The sequence below is a fragment of the Diorhabda sublineata genome, chromosome 1 (assembly GCF_026230105.1).
Source record: "Diorhabda sublineata isolate icDioSubl1.1 chromosome 1, icDioSubl1.1, whole genome shotgun sequence".
Lineage (NCBI taxonomy): Eukaryota > Metazoa > Arthropoda > Insecta > Coleoptera > Chrysomelidae > Diorhabda > Diorhabda sublineata.
Genome location: NC_079474.1, coordinates 36,319,034 through 36,342,186, shown reverse-complemented (window position 1 = coordinate 36,342,186; position 23,153 = coordinate 36,319,034). Strand labels below are relative to the sequence as shown.

General features: G+C 33.4%; 1 protein-coding gene across 5 annotated transcripts in view; it reads left to right on the top strand.

The window, feature by feature from the left end:
• Nucleotides 1-23,153, top strand: part of LOC130452364 (tripartite motif-containing protein 2-like) — a 53,450-nt gene that overhangs the window by 8,126 nt on the left and 22,171 nt on the right. For 2 of the 5 annotated variants that reach the window (XM_056791576.1, XM_056791575.1), the window contains exon 2: nt 462-593. In XM_056791576.1, coding sequence (XP_056647554.1) covers nt 574-593 — 20 coding nt within the window. In that variant the 5' untranslated portion in view covers nt 462-573. Of the gene's footprint in view, nt 1-461; nt 594-16,474; nt 16,687-23,153 lie in introns of those variants that run through there. The other 3 variants (XM_056791577.1, XM_056791574.1, XR_008910961.1) reach the window with 2 other exon arrangements.

Here is a 23,153-nt window from a genome sequence, read left to right as displayed (position 1 = left end):
AAATAGTAATTGTGAACGGAACGTAATCGATGAATTAAAATAAATTATATAAGTTAATCTGAGTGAAAGACAGTGATAAGCTTACCCCACCGATAAAAATAGTATATATAAATGGGAAAAACAACAATAATTTTACTCGATAGCGGATTTTTCAGCTACTTATCATTCATTTTCCAATTAACTATAGGTGTATTTCTAATTTTTCTTTATAATGCGCTGCACCTTATTATTCTCTACTACTGAAAAATCTAGTTGTGATATTCCAAAACCAGGTTTTTATATTTAAACAGAAAATTTTCTATTGTAGTATCAATGTTTACTGACGCTTACACCTTTGTATATAACATTTCAGCGTTTCCTAGAATTTGATGTTTGCTTGCGGTACTTAAGCTCCGGTACTCACATTTTAAATATGCTTCCCATACTTGAAACAACCTAATGTAAATATTTACGTTTTTCAGTGGTCTTGGATCTCAGTCTTGTCGACCGGTGGTTGTTTATCATCAACAACCCGCGAGAGATGTGACAAGAATTGCTAAGAGTTAACGCGAGTCGTACGGGCTACAACGATTCATGTTCTGTTGTTCTAGACTGTAAGTACTTTAATCAGTTTATTTAATATTTATATCCGGAAAATTGTGGACTGAAAACTGATACACTTAAGTATACGAAAAAAAAAAAATATTAACGACAGAACGGAATGCTCGCTCAATTTATACAAAGAACAAAATAGAAATGAGCGTTTTTTAATCGTTTAAGTGATCGATTAATTAAAACTATACCAAAAGCTCAATAATATTGTCAGTAACGAATTTACTAATTGGTTAACATGGATTTTATACACTGTGGGCCATAGACGACAATCCACTTTTATATGTGGCAGTATTCATTAGTGTTTAAGGTGAAAAAATATGTTATTTACCAATACGCTTCTTTTTATTTCCTCAACTATTTATTCTGAAATGCCAAATATCGGGGTGGACTATTTTCTGTGGCTAATCATCATTTTACCTCTATATTATGTGTATTTGTTCCTAAAATGAAAAAAAAATAGAATCACAGATTAAAAAAGTTTGATATTTACTGTACTGTAAGTTAAGCTATATGAAAAACTTAATTTTGGAGTCTGAAATTGTCTGGTTTATCATACTTCTAATCACATTCGCATTTATTAGAAAAAGCTTATTATTCAATGAGTGAGTAATGATATATAACATAATAATTGTAATTAAAACTACCTTAGATTAATACTAATACCTGTATTACTTCTTGTGGTAATTGTACTTGTAATAATATTAACACATATTCCACAATACCTCGAAACACTTGTTATTTATGTTATCGTCGATGTACCTTCAACAGCTACGGTTGATTTCCGCCCTATTAGTATTTTCACAGCTGTAAAATCCAACGACACGATAAACGATCTAGATGTCTGTTTTGCAAAATAATTTTTGAGAGGCTCTGACACTCTACAAAGAATTCCAATGGAAAAATTGTCTAAAAACTTTCTCCTCAACCTCAACCTGAAGATGTCAATAGATCAAAAACTGCGACAACCTGCGATATCATCGAACAAGTTTACCAACCGCCGGATTAAAGTTAGAAAAAAAGAAGAAGCCACCGATATATCATAAAAACTCATTTGCTATATACTGAGTGAAAGATTATACAGTAGACTCCCGATTGTCCGAGGTAATTGCGACGGGCACAGATTATTTCTTGAAAAAGTCTGATCGTTTTCTGAGATAACCTCTTCCCTCGCTTGGACGATCCAATGTTGCGACGACCCTGTAGAGACAGGATGTCGTGTGGCATACATTCTTGGAAGATATCTCGTCTATATTGTCATCTTCACTGTCCTTAGCACCGGTTACCATATCGATGATTTCCTCTTCGGTAATCTCCATCTGAACATCTTGCAACAATCACGAATGTCTTCGTTGTTGATTTTATCTTCAACGGGTAACTCATTGGCTAGTTCGACTAGTTCACTAACGTTCTCGGGCTCTGGCGCTTTTTTGCATGGCAGTACGACAAATCTTTCAATGTGTCTTGTTGTAAGGCATCCTCAACAGTCATTCTTTCGTCTAACTTCAAAATCATCACCTGGAGAATCCTTCTCCTGTACATACATGGGTATCCGCGCGTTGGGTGCAAGGGACTTGGAATTCGCACATGCTAATTTATTGGTATGCTTTTTCGCATGCGAGTTCAGTTGAGGATAATGTGGTTCTTTGAATGTAGCATGCATATTCACGTTGGCTCTACCATGTGCATAACTGCATGTCATTTATCTAATTACTTGAATTTCGGCTTATAAACGTCGTCTGCTATGATACCTGTGCCCATTTTTTAACTCCTGATAAAAGTCGGTGATGTTTTTGATTATATTTTTCACATTTTGAATTGTTCAGGTTGGATACTGAATTTTGGTAGAATCTCTCAATGTACAATATGCAGCTTTTCGATTATGTTTATTTTTGAATCATTACATAATACATTTCACAAACATTCCTCATTTATGCTTTTCCTTTTCATTCAACTTCATTCGTTCATTTTTAAAGAAACGTGCTAGCATATGTTCACACTTGCCACTCTGACCAGTGTAGAGCTGTGTCCGAGTACACTCGCACGCGAGTGAACTAGTACCAGTGACATCAGATTTTCATCAGCAATTTTTACCTCGAATTTCGTAAGCCAGTCGCAAAACATCGCATATTCTTTTTCGTACTTTTTCTTAATTGGAATAATTTGCCCTACTGCTTCTACACTTTTCTCAGCAATTTTATTCGAATTATCAGCCATTCTTTCGGAAAATATTTTTTGTATTTCCAAAAATTCAATATGTCTGCCTTTGTTTACAATGTTACCTTAGTGATTTCTGTTAATTTTTATTCTTTTAAATAATAAGAGAATAATGAAAGGAGCTATTTTTCAGTAAAATTGTCAATTATTAAATTTTATAATTAAATATAATTTAGCTTTTTATTAAAACCGAAAACAGTATGAAAAAAAAATTATTTCGATAAACGTGTTTTGTTAAAGTCGAATCATATTTTAATAAAGAGCGAAGTAAATTGAAACGTCAAGATTTTAATTGTTTTTAAAGAAAATTTCAATAAAAAAATATCCAAAATCAAAACAGATCATCAGAAAATAAAATGTTTTGCTGATCTCACCTTGTTGTGGCAAACATAGATGCGTTATCATCAATAATCTGCCGCGTTGTACGTCTTCAAATACTTACTTTTGAAAACACAAGTGATATTTCTACACATTTTTGGTATTGTATAACCTTCATTAATCTACGTCTCATCAAGATAAAATATTTTCTTCTGTTCTGTTCTGTACTGCTATATACTTCTTAAGTATTTTCATAAAAGTTTTTTAGTCATCAACGGAATACTCTCATCCTGGCCAAGCTCCATTAAAATCTTATCTAGTTTATCAAGTTTTTCATTCACTGATCGTGGAGAATGATTGAAACATCTTTTCGTTGGTGTAATGTGACCATTTTATGACTAATCTTATAATACTGTAAACACTATTTACAGCTTAATAGCAAATACTGATGCTAAATATACTTATAAAGGTCTAAAAATTTTGGGTAAGGCCCAATTGCCCTTGCCGAATCTGAAATAGGGTTGGAATAGAAGGTTAAACGGTACCTGTTAAACGCAAAACGTAATTGTATAATCTACTATCTAAGTAATCCCTACACTATAATTCAAGACCTACACCTATGGCCGACACCGAAATTGAACCAAACTGGACGGAATTCCCCATTTATTGCTCTAAACTTTTCTGAAATAGACTATAGATCAGAAATTTACCTCATATATCGCCTCACTAATCAAATTTCGACTAGGTACACCAATAGGGCGGCATATTTTGTTCTTGCACCCGGGCGGAGGATACCCTAGGCTCAGCCCTGATCATAAAAATATAGTTTTCGTATGTCAACCGCTTGATTATTTTCTTTAAAATAATAACTACGAAATGGTCTCGGAAGTGGGATTCTTCTTGACGGTTTAATTTTAAGTTTGAGCTTCTCGACTAGATCAATATCATACTCATAATCTTTATAACAACCTAACCCTTTGAAGATGTCATCTTTGTATTCACCTTCCTTCAGAGTTTTCACTCTTGCAATAAGGTTTTACTTTCCACAGGGATCAAGTCCTAGGATCGGTGTAACCTTTTCTCAACTACCTTGAATATAATGTTGTTTTCTTCATTTTTTATTTTACAAAGTAGCTCTGCTATGTTATCTCTGTGTAATTAATTAAATTCTTTGTTCGGATTAATTTCAGACTTGTATTCTTGTATATTCCCATTGCACTTAGTACACGGTTTGTTTAAATACTTAAATACAAAAAGAACTAATATTTCTATTATCGCAAGTATTGCTCATTGTAATTTACAGTCAGCATTAAAGAATGAAGTTTTCAGTGTTAAAAATCAAAAGTATTGCAGTGGCTTGCAAAGGGCGAACCTCCTTCGCAAAAGCAAAGACGGTTTCCTCCATCGGGAAAGTGATTGCAACTGTTTTTTGGGATAGTCATGGGATTGTGTTCATGGACTATCTTGCAGGAGAGATACTTTCATTGGGCAACTTGTTAAAATTAGGAGAACGCCTCACAAAATAGTTATTTACCAATTAAATATAACACAAGACTCTTTTAGAATTCAACAATCGACTTCAGCATGTTCTGAAGTTCGTATTTTTTATTCAATGAACATAACATTTTGGAAAAAGATCTTAGATATTCCAGGGTACTACCTTGCAGTTTGAAACAATCTGTAAGTACAGAATATACCATTAATGACTCGAGTAGACATGAATTGCGGAGAAACAGATATACGACAATGACATTTATGTCTCTGACAGCTAAGTGTTAATGCTCCCTGCATTCAAACTGGAGGTCCTGGGTTTGAATCTGATCTAGGAAGATTTACTTTTTCAATTTTTTTCTATTTGCTTAGAACTAAATATTTAGTATTGTTTTACTTGATAAAGTTATAAAAACCGATTTATTGTAACAAAATAATTTAATAAAGCTAAATCAAGGTAGCATCTGATAGAAGTGATTAAAGAATTCATTAATCACTGCTGTTATTAATGGGTATGATTAAGGTGGAGCAAACAGACGTATAATGGCTATATTATGCTACGGTCGTGAATAAAATGAATTTATTCGATTCTTCAGTATTCGGTTGTTAAGGATGGGCTAGAAAAGCGAAACAAACAATAGCTTCATTTTAAATGGCATCGAAAAAATTTCACGCACGTAGGTAATTCAAAGATATTTAATTGTTCTTAATCATTTAACAATGAGAAAGTATAATCACGTGAATTTCATTTTTCTCGTGTATATATACACAATGCTAATAAGCTATTTTATTTTCGTTGGAAAGTAAAATTTGTTATATTTATTAATTAAAATGTAAATCGATAATGAAATTGCTATGACTGAAAGTACAAAGTAGTGAAATGTGTTAAAACAAACACCTAGAAGTATCACATTTATTAACATCCGTATAGTAGTTAGGTACTAAAGTACTAAGTATAATCGTTATTAACAATGCAAATGGAAAATCCAGAAACAGATAAATTTTTATATTTGATTAGTAAACTTCCTGAATAAAACCAAGCACCTGCTCTTCCAACCCTCTAAGGGAATAACTACCCATATGAAAATTTCAAATTAAAAGATATAGCGTGTGATACCGGTATTTCAACCCTCCATTATCTGACAGATACATGCTTATGTTATTTACAGTTTTTACGATTTCCAATTGCCTGGTATCGCTCCAAGGTGTTTTGAATTATACAAGGGTCGTTTTATTTTTCAACCTCCGATGGGCTATAAATGGGCATAAGAAACAATAATTCTATTACCAAAAGATTCGTACACTTACGGTTACTTTTCGACATAATCTCCTAACCGTTTAGTAGCAATAGAGTACAAAACAGACCTTGAATTTTCTTGGTTTTCTTTAACCATTCTGTCCACTCGTTGAACCAGATAATTTTAAAACTTTCGATACCATTCACGCACAACACTATCACTCATCCCATACAAACGACTCATTTTCCGATGGATTTCTGCAGCACTATGGCCTTCAGCCTTTGGAAAACGAATCACATTTCACAATTTATACTTGGCGGGAGCATCAATAATGGCGAACATGTTTACGTGGCTGTAGCACAACGCCGATTGACGCCTGAATGTCAACAATGGCGGAGTGTGTTGCGCGAGAATATTCGCACACTTCTTCCGGAAGACGTATGCCAACTCTCGTGCGTTCTTGATACAGACAGGGATGTTTCAGACAAGCGAATATTTTCCGGTAGAACCGACCAATTTCGTTGTTGTTCTGTGGTGACTCCATCTCTAGTTTTGCCGGTAACTTCGTACGCACCCATAAATTCATCGAAAGCTGGATTAGCCTCTTCTCGCAAATGGTTCACTCTTTCCTGTAGGTCATGGTCTTCTTCGAACGGCGCTAGTCGATTATGGTGGACGGTTTTCCATTGGAATCCTGTTTATGCAGTGGATGACTTCTTGATTAAGTATGGACCTTCCCAGGATTTTTGTAATTTTGGAAATTCCCTGCGCTAAGAACTTGAAGATTTAAGCAAAATAATTCTTGTATGTCGTCCATTCTCTTTCTCAATTGGATCACATAATCTTCACCCGCTAGATTTCTCCAGGTTGACAGCCAAATTCTAGGTCGCAAGGATGCCTCATTTCACGTCCAAACAGAATTTTCTCAGGTGTTTCACTCATTAATAGTGGATCGATCAGCCATTGCAAATAGGGATAGATACTGATTCTAATATCTCTGATGGCTGGAAACTACTTTGGACAAATATCTGCCAATTGTTGAAAATATCGCTCAGTATAGAGGCGATCTACGGTAGATTATCTGAGCTATACACTATCTAATATATTGTAACATTTTTTTGTGTTTATTTACACACTATACAATACATTTAACTTATAAATATCACTTAAATAATTTCTGCGATTACTTTTACTTATTTATATACCACAAATAGAATTCTACAAAATTCTAAAACAAAAAGAAGTACAAGAAATGAATAAATAGACGTTCCTAGAAATTATTTGAAAGATATACTGTAATAAACAGGCTTCTATAATAATAAATTCATTAAAGGCGCATCCGCCATTTATAAAAAACCGATTGAAGGCGCCGCACGAATTCGCCGAATTTTAAAATTTCATTGTAGCTGGACAGGGCCGACCTAAGGACCCATTTCGCGAGCTTGTTCGTAACAATATGGTATCTACATATTCATATTATTATTTACACATATTATTTGTCAGTTTTATAATGTATTGCATGACTTATTGCATTTGTAGGAACTATGAATTGCACCAAAGAACATACAATTGAAGTAATCGAAATGCCTTGTGTTTCATAAAGTCTTTATACCACCATTCCCTTCTCTTTTCTCAGCATTTGTAGCAATAATGACGCAGCAGAAGTACCAGCAGCAACCGTCTCTTATATTTTAGTAATAACACTTTGTTAACCTGTATCCAGATACAAATTGATGCGCCCAAAAATGTTGCGAACATCTTCAACGTGTTAGCAACATTTTGTATGTCTAACCTTTAGACAAGAAAATAAATAGCCACCCTGGTATTTTGATCTGGTACTCCTTCAGTCATTAGACTAGTTGGACTGCTACTTTGAGTGAGAAAGTGGCAAAATACCTGACATGAAAACGTTCTATATTCCCCTGGAATGATTCCAGTAGAATCGAAAAGAATTTTCAATGGTTCTAGATTCTTTTACAAAAATTCAAAACTATTTATGTTATTTCAGAAGATTCATTTCTATTCTATTCAAGAAATATTAAAATTAATTCTTAAAGAATAATATTTATGTTCGAAATCGAAAATCCCTCCTGGTTGACATTAGTCCTAAAAGATTTTTTTCGCGTTTCTTTTGTTGGAGATAATAGGAGGAGTCCATGTAACTTCAATCAGATTCCCACAATTCTTATCAAATAGCATATAAACTACTTTCAAGTCGGCTATATATATGTTTATATCCTTTATATCCTTCTTTCGTCCAATAATATTCCTAGAGTCAATGTATCTTTTAATCTTCCCTGTATATAATTAAAAAACACAATTAAACTTTGATAAAAATAGTCTTCTTAAAACCATTAATAATGTTTTATGTATTAGACAGACAGAAACAATTTTAATTTACGACCGACCATAAAATAACGGAATAGAAAAGAACAAAAGCTGTCATTTGCTGGAACTAATAAATATTTAAACGATACGATTTGTTCTCTAAAGTTAATGCCATAACTCTTAAGGCTATTTTGCAATACTTAAAATTCCAATGCATTTTCTTTGTGTCCAGTAAAGTTTATATCTGGCAATAAAACCACAACAAACCAATCTACATAGCGCACATGCGTTTTAATTCAAAGTTCCCATTTATCAAAACAGCTGACGATAAATGCGACGTTGCCTAACTTCATTAATATTTTGTCATTAAGTAAAAAAAGTTAGAACGGAGAAATAGACAAGAATATTTATTTCAAATCATTTATAGAGAACGTAGCATAAAATATGTACATCACGTTATGTCCTAAAGGCATTGGGAAATGTTTTATAGGAGTCTATTTGTTAATATTTATGAAGCTTCCACAAATAATTAACCAATTATTCAAAACGATAGTGTTCCCCAGGCGTCTATTTTAAGTCCTACTTTATTTATATACCTATTAACGATCTTTGCTCAGAGTATGTTTTATATGCAGACGATCTAATGCAGTCATGTTGAAGATACGGCCCGCGGGCCGCTTCCGGCCCCTAGAACGTATCAATAAGGCCCGCAATGTGTCACAGAAAGAAGATTCATATTTTTTAGAGCTTTTAGACTTCATTCGATTCTTCTACGGATGTCTTAAATACTCGTACTCTTAAGTCTACGGATGTTTATAAGTAATTTCAAGGGCAGCGCGTGTCAAGACACGCTAGAGAAAAAGACAGTATCGCCATCTCTTAGCAGCAAGCGGAAATATCCTATTATTTTTGTCGAGAACGATAGAATATTCCACACGCTTTGAGTCTAGACAAAAACCTCCCTTAATCATATAAAACGAGTGCGTCGGTACGATGTGAGTTAGTTGAGTCGTGTAATCGAAGCAGTACGGTTGGAGAAGGATTTTAATTGTACTGCGAAGTAGTGATTGTGAAGGTATTATGCATTTGTTTGTGTCGTGCGCGTGCGATATCTATAATTGTAAATTTGATTACGGAATTCAATATTCGTTTTGAAGACTTTCACCAAATGAATGAAATGGAATTCCCAATTTTCAACAATCCATTTCATTTTGAAGCTTCATAGTTCATTTGCAAATGGAGTTGATAGATTTTCATTCGGACAGTATTTTGAAAGAAAAATTTAATGAGATTAACGCTCTTACATTTTATACCCAATATTTCATGAGTTTGGATAATTACTCGGAATTAAAAAAGCATGCAGCACCCATTTTCTACATGTTTGCTAGCACCTATTTATGTGAGCAGATGTTTTCCGTTAAGAAAATAAATAAGAACAAACATCGCACAAGACTTACGAATGAAAATCTCCAATCAATTCTTAAAATAACTACAACAAATATGATACCTGACATCAATGAACTTGTCAAAAACAAGAGAAGTCAGGTATCTGGATCCTCGAGCTCAACATAATTACCTAACATCTTTTATAACTTTGATATGATTTTTAACAACCGTGTATTATATACTTATATAATTTAATAAGTAAAATGTTATAATAATTCAGTTCATTTTTTTATTTTCAATCTGGCCCACCTACGAATTCATAATTTAATATATGGCCCTCTGCAAAATTGAGTTTGACACCTCTGATCTAACGGATTATCAGTCATAACACTTCCATTTCAACTACTTCAGTCATCAGTACACACTCCGAGGAAAAATATAAGCCAGGATTAAACGTATCCTGGACAACAACCAAAATTATTAAATTTAGTAATCTACCATCTACCTGTGTCTTCTTTAATAACGTTGTAGATAATTGTAAAATTTTGAGCCATTTGAAACATTTAACTCTCGCTTTATTTGGAAACATCATGTTATAGATTTCTACTATGGCAATTTTTCCAAATTATTAAACATTATTAAACTCCTCTCCCATTACCACTAGGAAGTTAATGAAAATTCTTAATATTAGATTAAGGTTATCACACGTATATATCTGCCTTCAAAACAGAACTTGATCTTTAAAATTCGGTGCATAATACAGCTCCACGTCCCTGTCAAGGTGTTTTTCGATCTACCCCTTTACTGTGAAAGTAATGAGAATTTTGAACTAGAGGACAGAAACTTATTATTTATTATGTTGCCTCTATTTCATCTAACCCCTTCAACCCTGTTTACTGTCTATTTATATCCACCTTTAACAATTCATACCATTAATCAACCATACCAGTAATAAAACCCATTTCATTTACTTTATCGCATCTTCTCGACGACATAGACCTTTCACAAACAAGTCCTCTTTCTAATTCCTCCACTCAACCATGAACTATCCATCCTTTACGAGATACTACAAACGTTACGCAGTTACAACGTTAAACATTCCAACAAAATCATCCCTAATGCCACCAAACTGCGGCGTTCACGCAGACGAATTATTCAGCATACTACAATCCATCAATTTCATCACCCATCCTTATAAGTTTTTTGCAATATATATATAGACTGATTTGTTTCAATTTCATCTATTCAAAACATGACTCCTGCCAACTCACATCCCAAAAAATAACATTTACTTTGGTTGCCTTCCTACCTTGGAATCGTAGGTAACGAACATGCAGACCAACTACCAAAAAGTGCTTCAGCACACACACCGTCAGTACCGCTAAGCATCCACCTATGGACAAATCCACGGATGGATGCGAAACAGGACGTTCCACCGCCCTCTGTCATTCCGACATGTTTTCATCGTGTTTAGCGCGTTCCTTCCTTTTCTATAAAGTCTTCCTTTTTGTTAAGGGTTAGCTCGGTGTATATACACCCGTGTCGACGCGGTTGTTTGGCCGTCGTAATGTGTGTGTTGTTTTTCGCTGCCTCAGATAAACCCTTTCCAGCTTTCTTCTTTACAGTTATCCTCGATGTATAGCTCGGCACTTACTTATGAAATACTCACTTTCTTGACCATGTTTTTAATGTGTTCGCTGAAAGTGAGACCTTGGGCCAATGTGACGTCCAGGTATTTGGCCTTGTTTTTCTTGGTCGTTAATTTTTAAGTTCTGGTCGAATCGGTGCCTTGTTCTTTTCTTGTATTTGTATTGTATTTTTTACTTCTATTCTACACTATTCGTCTATCTTGTTTGCGCCGTTTAGAAGTCTTTTCGTGATGCTTTTCACTTTCACGCACCTCGTCGCTATTGCGGTATCGTCCGCATATACCGCTATCATGGTGTTCTAGGTTTTTAGGGTGCGTATATATTATGCAACATCGGTGATAATACCTCTCCCTGTCGTACTCTCGCCTGTTTGTGGATCAACACACCTCAAGATATACAATCACCGACAATATAACTAAAAGAAAAACCTAAGTAACGTGACAGCAAAATTTGAATATCGATAATACTTCCTTACACAGCATAAACTACTCGATAGGTCAGTAGTTCCAGTTTAACGATAAAGAACACAAGGGCGTCGCCTGCTTATGACTAAAGGGGGGCAATGGGGCAATTTTATGGAGGATACAAAATATGAACGCCTGGTATAGTCAAGAGCATGTAACGTTACACTTAGGAAGTCTTTGCCTCGATGACGATTTTAATAAGAACAGTTCTAATATCAATGTATACATCTTCACAAGTCCTCGACATCACAATAACTAAATCAAAATTTCAAACACAGTAATAATTATTTATTTTAACAAAAATACTATTTAATTAAAACATAACTCGCGATCTTCCGCCATGGTGCCTCTTAGCCATGTTTTTAGTCTTCTGAAGCTGCTAAAGTATCGCTCTACTGTACAGGTCATGCATGGTAAAGCGATCAAAATTTTTAATGCTTTTTCCGTTTCGGGAAAGAAGGAATTTGTTTCTTTCAGGACATGAACAACATTTACAGATGGCATTGTCCACAAAACCAATTAAAATCGTGTGTTCGTAACAACAACTTCTATTTTAGGTATTCCGCACACAAATTATATAAAACTAACGTGAATGCTGATGAACGGCTGTCGTAGCAACATAAGCAATGCTCACACACACCTACCTATATATTTTTACATTATTTAATGGCCTTGCCTTTTTGCAAATTTGATATAGTCCCGATGAAAATGACGGCGATTTTAAAAACGGACATCAAAATCTTAATTTTATTCTGAATATTTCAATACTTTAATACCTCAATTTATCATGCGATGCGAATTTTTTAATAAGTAAGTCAATTGCTCTCACTGCCCTAGGACTTTGGTCGCTTCGCGGCTAGATACATTTGATCTCTAGGGGAAGGGGCAACTGACCCCCCTGCCCACCGTTAGCGACGCCCTTGCTAGGCCCTTGTTTCAGTTTAAGCTTAATATCAAAGATATCCTAAGGGACTCGGAACAAATTATCTTCCTACTTCATTTCCTCAAAGAATGTATGTAATAATATATTGTAACACCTGTGCAAATGACCCCAGTAGCCGAGAACGTTAAAAATAATTTGTTGTAACGAAATTACGTATCATTTATGATTTATGTATGGTTTTTATCTCCAGCTTTTTTTACAAATTTTCGTTCAATGTATTTCCCATATGCGAATTTCAACCTTGACATTTATTACCTAGATCGGAAAGTTAGTGTATTTTTTTAATTATAGTTGGTTTTATTATACATTCAATGCTCATTTATTATGAATTTTGAAATCATAGTTACACATAGGCGTAGAGAAACAATTTTTCTAAGAATGGCACGTCTAAAATATATTTTCTTAAACCGAAAAGAAAACTTGAAAAGTTCGTAATTTTACGTAGAGACAAGATAATATTGTAAAATGTTGAAAATATGTCGACATATGTTGATAACATGATTGTTGGACATAACAACTTGAATCTAGCAACATATGGTTGATAGTATTACGCGTACAAACCAGAATATACTGCGTGAGCAAATAAACTATATACAAATATATATCAATATAATATGATCATATTTTTTTCATAAACCATTCGTCGATAATTTCCCCATCGCCACTAGGTGAAACACATTCCCAAATCCCACCTCGTTGATTATTGGTGTTGTAAGTTTTCTGCGATTTTCCCGTAACGTGGTGAATCTATTCATCAGCCAAAAAGTCAACAATAGAGAATAATATAGCCGCAGATGTACCCTTATTTACTTGCAATAAGATCAGGGCAATTCTTGAATTCTACATATCCCCATCCCTTTCAAGAATAAGCCATCGATGTTCGCTTTTTCATTAACCTTTCTCGTATTTTGAAAGAACAAATTTGGAAAAGTGGGGCATAATGATAAAAAGTTCGATATAAATTTATTATTTAGAGTTACAATACTTGAAAATGCCACAATAAAAGAATTATTACCAACAATATGCGATTTTAGGAGTTGTATAAGTACATAGAGTCCGACAAACTTGTACGATTGAGAAACCTGGATAGTGGTAACTTTTCATTTGTCAAACCGGAAAACATCTCAATTTAAAAATGACATATGATATTTTCATAGTAAATACAATTTGATTTTACAATAGTTGAGTTAGTAATAACCAGGAGTCTGTTCTTTTTTATTACTTATTTAAAACCTGCAAAAACCACTAGAAACATTGTCCGATAAAGTTGATGGGGAACTTTAGTAGTTCCACACTCCAAACATGTCGATCTAAGTTTGACATATTTAGTGATTAATATGCTCAAAAAATTTTTATTTACTATCAAATGCCACACCAATATTTCTGATTGTTGCAGAACTTCTAAGCACATTATTAGAAATGCGGTAATTAAAATGAATGGGGTCAAGTTTCCTAGCAAAATATAACGTAATACATTCTGAAATGTAAATTTTTATCGTACCACCCACAAATTGTATCTGTATCAGATTCAAGTAAATGACAATCACAAATGTTTACTGTAGAATGATACAGTTTTAGATCATCTGCCTAAAGAGAACATGTAATCTCAAGACAATGTCATTTATAAATATTGAAAATAATAATATCCCAAGAACTAATAAATAAATGATAAAAATACTAATATGATAATCGTGATGGTTTATAGGCATACTTTTGATACAGTAAAAAATGACCTGTTACCATAATTGATCCCAATCAACGATCAAAATGAATTGTAACTCATAAAGGGTACAATCTGAAACATTTTTGTTTTAAGATATTATCTATCTTACAGTCCATCCTTATTTTTCAATTTTGGGTGTTCGAAAATATTTCCGCAACATTAGCGGATGAAGATTACACCTTTGGAATCTCCATTGCGATAACTATTATGCAAAGAAACTGTTTTTGTTTTCTTGTGACATATTGATGGAAAACTATGTTTGAAGGTATCCAAATATTCGTTTTAACTTCTAATGGGATTGAGCTTTTGATAAGCATCAAGCAATTGTGACACCCACCTCGCAGATAGTTTATTCACATATATATTCGGAATCATCCGTGCTGGCATGGGCAGTATTTGAATCAGAGAACCGTATACAAATGAATCCATAGAATGGAGCACTTTTAGAATATTATTTACATAACTGTTCCTCGGTTTTTGTTTAATGGTTTTTCACGTAAAAAATAATGTTTGATTACTTAATTATTTTTGATCCATATTTACCCAACAAGGAAAACAGTTTTCTTCATATAATTATCAAAACTAATATATTAGTCACATTTATGAGAAATTTTCACAGACGACATGGCGGAAACTAATAATACGAGATATATCCGTCAAGTTATATAAAAAATACAGAAAAAATATTTATTGTACAAAAATCTAGAACTGTTGCCTACTTCATAGAGAGTTCTCGCCTGTGTTTTCAACCAATGTGGTAACATGTTGTTTCAAATCGTCATCATCATTGAAGTGTTACCGTCAAGGAAATATCTTAGGGGTAAGAAGAATAAGGTCCGAGCCGTACGGAGGATGATTAAATACGTCCCAGCCAAATTCTCGTAGTTTTATATCACCATCGTAGAGTGAGTTTGGGCATTATAGTGTAAAAAAACAACACCTTTTGACAGAAATCCTGGTGATGGTTCTATATTGCGCAACGCAAGTTCTTAATTGTCTTGCAATAAACAATGCATTGATTGTTTGGTCTCGTGGCAATAAAACGGTCAGCAAAATGAAGCACATGAGTTTACGAGGTGTCAAAATTTGCCTATGCTTAAATTCCGTTTGGTTAGGTGCCTCCATTCCATTGATTTCCGGTAGTGGAACACCAAGATTTAACACCTATGACTATCCGAAAAAGAAAATCATCACTGTCTTAATTGTAGCGTAACAAAAACTGTAATTCCCATACATTGTCTTCTTTTTGTGTTGTTCATTGAGAATTTTGAATTTCATAATTAATGATCATGTGATATGTGGAAATCTTGCTTCTTTTTAATTGTTTGAACCAGTAAGCAAAGACGGGTATCTACATCGTTTTTCATCGCGCACTGGATCACGTCTTCCATTGAACTGTTTGGCCCATCTTTTAAATATTGAATAACTTTAGCATTTTGTCCGAGAACCTTGCAGATTTGCCAAAAAATTTTACCTCAACTTTTTTCTATTTAGAAAATGAATCACAGATCTGATTTAACAAATTTCCTATTATGTCTAGCACCATAAAGAAGCACTGAAAATGGCATACATTTTCGTAACTGCCATGCATGCTCGGAACTGCTATCGCAGCGCTGTCGCTGATAGAAATAGAAACGGAACTTACATCCTGAAAGATATTTTTCTGTGAAAGCGCTCTCGTAGCTACAATTTTAACATTTCACTCAAATTTACTAAACTAATGAATATAGTATATCCCATCAACATCATTAAAAACACATCAGGTATAAAACTATCGTACAGAAAATTGCAAAACTTTCCAAATACGATATATGTCAAATTAATTTCCAATCAATATAATCTATGTCACCTATTAGTATCAAGTGATATTCCTTTATTTCAATTTTTTTTTTCTATTTTGTATGTTTTCCCTCGTTCAATGCCATTTTAATGCTGAATCTGATTAATTCATTTCTAATTCTCATTCGAACTCGAATTCAAAATTTGTCTATAAACCTTCAAGGTATTTCAATCGCCTCCAAATAATTTCAAATAAATAAAAAATCAGAGTTTCTTCTTTATTTTCAACATAGTTGGCAACATGTGTCCACCCGGCAGGTCGCCTTCGACAATGCGTTCTCTACCTCACAGCCAGTTCGTTGTTCGCAAACTTAGTACGTAGTACGATAAACAAGCTCCGAGAACAACCACGTTGGGGTGCTTGTTTTCTGTTGTCGGGGTCAATGATTTTTCACTCGAGGGGACATTAAAAAAATTTACAGTTTTCGTTGAATTTTGAACGCGATTCATGAGCTCGTGACTTGACTGTGGCCATGGACGGTCTAAGATTGGCTATACAGTGAGTAATATTTACAATTTATTCTCATAAAAAAATATTTTCTTCCAACAACAAACATCGCGTTGAGATTTAAAATTATCTCACCGATAATTGAGAATATTTCGAAATTTCAGATTACCACAATATATTTGTATAGTTTCAATTTTTATCTCTTTTATACAAATATAATGATTGATAATATATTAACGGAAATCATTATTATACTTATCTGCTGCGGATTATTGTTATTTTTAATCGAGTTTTATTCTGATTTTTACCATCAATTATTGTATACTGAAATATTTCTTTTAATAATATTTATCCAAACTATAGATGGTTAATTTTCATATTTCTTATTCAATTACTCTCTCCGTTTAAATACACGGTGTATTTTAGTATTACTAATTTATTTACACACTACGCTTAACCTACACTCATTTGATTTTTTACACCCTATTCATTAATTTGTATCAGCGCCCGCGACTCGAGTACTCGTTTCTGTTTTATTAATTTACTCATCCGTCAAAACTCATTCGTTCTTACTTATATTGTAAAATTTATTCGATTGTGAGGACGAACCCCTGGAAATATTGGAAATGTTTTATTAGATAGGGGTGGCCTCGACACTTACATGATTTCGTAGCAATATAATTTGTCCGAAATTCTTAAAAAGAGTTCAATTTAATTATTTTGATACTTTCTTGGAGAAAAATCTTACTTTGAAATCTATAAAAGTATATAACATACATATTCAGAAAGGTTTCCGCGGTCAGGATTATGATCAAAAGAACGGGTTGAACCGCGTTGAAATTTTGAAAATTCTCGACGTATCGGCTCCCTTTATCAAGAGAGGGATTGAAGAAGATTGGTTATTCGTTCAATGGCAAGAAGTGATCCGTTTTCATGGTCTCAATCTGCCTCAATCTACTCTACGCAACGAATCATCTCTTTTTTGGTTGATTCCAAGACCTCAATCTGTCCATTCTTTAGAATTTCACCGAGGAATTAATAAGCTAATACAAAAAAATAGAAAATGATATAAATAGAAATAAAAGATAAACCTCTCTCTTGATAATATCTTCAAAGTGTGCGCGAAAAAGTCGAGAATTTACAAAATTCCAACGCGGTTCAACCCTTGAATGGTTTATTCAATAAGGAACCGCTTATCAGAAAAAAATTATTATCTCTCCAGAAAACAATGGGAAATAATTTCAAATTTGTTAATCTACCGTTTGAATTATGATTAAATTCTAGCCAATAATAAGTTGGATAATCGATCACCGATTCCTTTGCAAAATTTTGTGTATTACACAAAGTGAAATAGAAATCGAAACAACATTTTTTATTGCTTTTCGTATTATTTGCCCTTAAGGTCTATACATTTTTGTATACGCTCAAACCAATTCTGGAAACGTGTTTTGAAGTTAATATCGTAGAAAAATCATTTTGAAAGTCTCCCAATAGATTCTTGAGGTAAAACAAATCTCTGTTTCCTCCAAATATTCATGTTGACGTGCTTTATGGAAGCGGATATGTGGAATCCATCTGGAATATGTCTTTCTCAAACCCAAATGTTTATGCAAAATCGATGGTATTGCAGTCTGCGACATCCCAAGAGACGCCTTCATCTATCTGTGAATTACATGTTAATCTTCTTTAAGTTGCGCGCAGCGATGTCTTTTCTGATGGTGTTTGATTACCAAAAGTTGCACGAAGCGATTTTATGCATTGTTGTTGAGTAATGACTTTTCTTAAAAATCCAACAACTAACTCAATCAATTTCTAAACTGCCACTGACTTCGCCACAACTCAATAACACCAGCTTTTATTCGATTGTAAAAACATAAAAGACAACTCTCGTAGTTTATCGTACAAGTATTTTCATAACCTTTGGACCTCTACAACAAGAAAACGATTACAAACCTTGTCACCAAGGAAGATTATGGCGACCTACCACATCTAACCTAACCTAATCAAGGAAGATTATGGCGACCTACAAATGCAGATGATTTATTTTTATTCCGATCCTTGCTTTATGTGAATAGTTCTGGTGTAACTAGTGAATAATGAAAAAACTTTCTTTTTGTTTCTTGTAATTTATGAATGAAATTACAGAGTTTGATTCAATAGTTCCATAACATTGTCAATTGTTCATTTGGTCTTTTATGTATTCCTCTATATATACTGTATCATTAGGTTTTCATAAACAATGTCTTTAGAGAAAAAATTGTTTTTGTAAACAAGGTCAAAAAATAAAACGTCGATAGTGTTATAATCAAGCTGTTACCAAAATAAAATTTAAGATGGAATTTATTTTCAAAGTGTCATCACTTGTTCAATGACTATTTTAAAGAAAAATGATGCACGCCAATATTAAAAGCTCTTCGAGCTTTACTTGTATGTTCTGATTCTCTACCTATAATCCTGTATACGAAATCGTATTGGACCAAATCTGAAATATACGGTAGATGGAGCAGCAGCAGTTATTTGGGTGTGGTGAGCTTCGCTTAATGGAGCCTTTTTTTCTTCATTTGGGATTCTATCTCACCATAATATAGCCCTTGACGGCTACCTTATCGGCCGATAGGAAGCAATTTTGCTGGGTGAATTACATTGATTGTTCCTTTCATCTCTGGTGGGTTCCATTGCATCTATGTTTCATGGATTTTCACGAAACGACGGAAAAACTCCTTTCTCGCCAAACGAATCATCAAGAGCGAGAATGTATGCGAAATTTCAAGACAATAGGTTATTATAAAATTCCATCCAAACAGATTGGGCAACTAAGAGATTAAGTGTAGTGAAAAGATTTATTTTTTCTAAAAAGCAACATGAAACATGCATTTCTAAAAAATTCCAATAAACTTAATTTACATAAGCACGTGTAATGTCATCGGGTCTTGAAATTCCTTTAATCTCGTCATCTCGTTTTTATTTATACATTCTAACGGTACCTAGACATATTGCATCGCCTGGGTCTCTAATATACTTTTTTATGTGCTAGTTTATTGTCATTGAATATTTCTTAAAATAGAAGGTGGAAATTTTAGTGCACTAAAAAATAACTTCCGTTAAATGCATTGAATATTTGGAAAAACTTTCAACTGAAAAAACAGTTACTTAAATGGATTTATTTTCCAATAAATACTTTTCTAATGAATACTATTTATACTGATGCAATTTTTTTATAGCATGGTCGATGTTGTTTTCTCCAAAGAACCATTTATTCATACGACATTTCTTTAATTTTATTTCTTCTTTTTTCTTTCTTTTCTCTCATTCAGTTGTGGTGCACATCACTCTTCCACCTACCACAACTTCAGCCTACCACAGGATTATTTCCTGTATCGGGGTCAAATAAATCGCTTCCTCCACATGAATAATTTCCTCATCCAAATCACAAACAAACCAACGAACCTCTCTTACTTTTTATCGCAAATTCAGGATTTTTTTCATTTTAAAATGCCTCGTAATAAATAGTTGTTTCTTATTCATACAATGTTTACCTCTTCAAATCCAACGGTCAATATCTACTTCAAAACTTTGGACTGAAAAAGAGTCTAATGTGGCGGTTAAGGTGTATTCAACGGTTTCATTTGTTCTATTGATGTTTCATAACGAAATAAAATTTTAAAAAACTCAACCTTTCTTTGACATGTACAGCGAAATTAAAATTTTACAGTTCACAATCAATTTCGCGAATTTTTAAATATTGTGACAATTGTGTTCTTATATAATTGAATTATTCTTTTCAATTGAGCATACGAGGATATATTGAAAAATTCTTAGCCTACTATAGAGCCAAACAAAATTTCAATGTCAAAATATTTCATTACTCAACGTATTCTCCTCTTAATTGGATACATTTATTACAGTGAACCTGCAACGTCTCTAGACCTTTTAAAAAAAATGTTTCTTCTTGCGCTGCAAACCAGACCTCCACAGCTTTTATACCTCCTCGTTGAAAGAAAATTTACGACCGAACGGAGCCAAATCTGGTGAATAACGGGGGTATTCTAGTAATTAAACACTAAATCACGATTTTTTTGCATGGCAACATGAGATTTGTGTGCAGAGGCGTTGTCCTGCAAAAACAAAACACCTTTGGATAGCTTTCCGCGTCTTTTCTCTTTAATTTTTCCCGTAGAGTGGCCAGTAATGTCGAATAGTTTTTGTTCTACCCTTATCCAAAAAATCAATCATGATTACTCCATGACAATCCCAAAAAACTGAGGCAAGAACTTTCCAGCAAATTTTTGGACACGAAACTTCTTAGGTCTTGGAGAAGCAGAGTGTAGCCATTCCATCGATTGTTGCTTTGTTTCTGGATCGTCTCATTCATGGTAACAATTCGGTTTAAGAAGTCTACATCGTTTTCAAATCGAGCACAGATCGCGAACGCGATGCTTCTACCCTTGCACGCTTTTAGTCAACATTCAAACATTTGGGGATCCATTTTGCAGCAATTTTTCTCATGTCCAAATTGACGAGAATTATATGATGAACGCGTGCGTACGAAATATTCAGTGTCTCAGATATCCGTTTTAGCCCAATTCGACGGTCTGATAAAATCATGTCATGAACTGCATCGATATTTTCGGGGACTGACACAGAAACTGGCCTTCCCGATCGGTCATCATCTTCAATGGAAAATTTACCTCTTTTGATGCTTGCAGTCGAATTTTTCACGGTCGCATACGAATGACATTGATCACCAAGGGTATTAAGTATATCATCGTAAATCTGCTTACCTCTAAACTCTTTTAAATACAGGTACTTGTTGATGGCTCGATACTCCAATTTGTCGATTTTCACAATTTCGGTGGACATCTTTTTTCTTTTAATTTATTGCGTAACTCGGGTTTACTTTTTACACTGACACTTCTAATAAGTTGTTGTTCGTTGCTATGGAAACGCAATATTTTGTTTATGCATGGAACTAGTCTAGGCTAACTAGATATGAATAATACATCCTCGTAAAAGACGCAAAAGAAGGCATTGCAAAAAATATGATATAATGAAAAGGCGAAGATATTAATCCACAGATTATTTGTAATGAAAGGATATAAACAATGCAGAAAATAAAGAGACTAAAGGACAAACAGGTGTAGCAGAAAACCAATTAAAAATCATATTGAAAAAAATTTAAGACAAAGGAGAACCGCTAAAATATAGGCTAGTGGGAATAATTACGCCAATACACAATAACGGGGAACCCAAGAGAATCTAAAAATTGTAGTGGAATCACGTTACTAAATACAGGCAGCAAGATATATACCAGAAGAATAGTAAACAGTTAAAATATAGAATACAGGAGGGGACTAGAAAAATCTATATAAGGTTCACAAAGACTCAGGATAAATAGAGGAACAATGGAAGCAAACAATACAGAGTGAGTTGTATGTATGGAAAGCCTCAACTATCTCGGAAACGTACGATTTTTATAAATTTTTGTGATACGTCCGGTCATACGAGAATTCCCATATAACGCCTTTTCTTATTATGCGGATCTCATAACGTTGTTATAGGGGGGATTACATATTTGCAATAATTAAATATACTCGGAAACTCCCATTTAAAAAAACTAAATTAACGTTCACACACATTTCGAAGTAAACAAACAGTAATTAAATATTATTAATGACGTCTAGAGAACTAAAAAACAACTGTTTAACTCGTTTTTTCAAGCTTCTTTGTATTATATGTTTATAATTTTTTTTAATTTGATGGAGAATCGATTATCAATATTTTCAGATTAAAACTAACGATACATGGATAAATCGACTTTTTTAACCAGAATCAGAATTAAAAATTCAGTCATTTTCCTGAACTTGACACTAAACTATTATGAAATAAATGAGGCTGAATTTTTTTTCATTTTGTTTTTTTTTCGGTGTATTTAATATAAAAATAAGACCCAAGTTTCAAATTTTGACATTTTTTGGTTGAAAACAAAATTTATTATTAATTTAATTTTAATTTAATTAATTAATATTAATCGTATTATTACTTTTGTTAACAAGATTCAAATTTTTATGCTTTAATAACATCATTGTGAAAATCTCACAACGTTACAAAGAATGCACGAAGAAAGGGAATCCTAACTTAACCTACAAAATTTTCTTTAATTTGTAAAAATTGTTTAAATTATGATGTTCAATTGTATTGTTATTTTCTAATTTTTAATTTTTGAATGTACTTTACGAAAAAAATACGATATTATTCGAAAAAAATTAAGTACCATGTGAGGAAATGAAGAGGGTCGTAGGCTATATCTCTGGAACAGATTATATTGCAGCTTCAAGTAATAGAAATTATAACAATAGTGGCCCCGAACAACACGGGGAAATTATTTTAAAAATTCACCCATCTAAATGACACTTTATATACGATAATCGAATTCTTTAACAAATTCTGCACATTTTTCATTCCACAACTTTTAGTCTATCTCTTCACATTAGAGGTAGGGGACAGTGGGAATTTTGTTA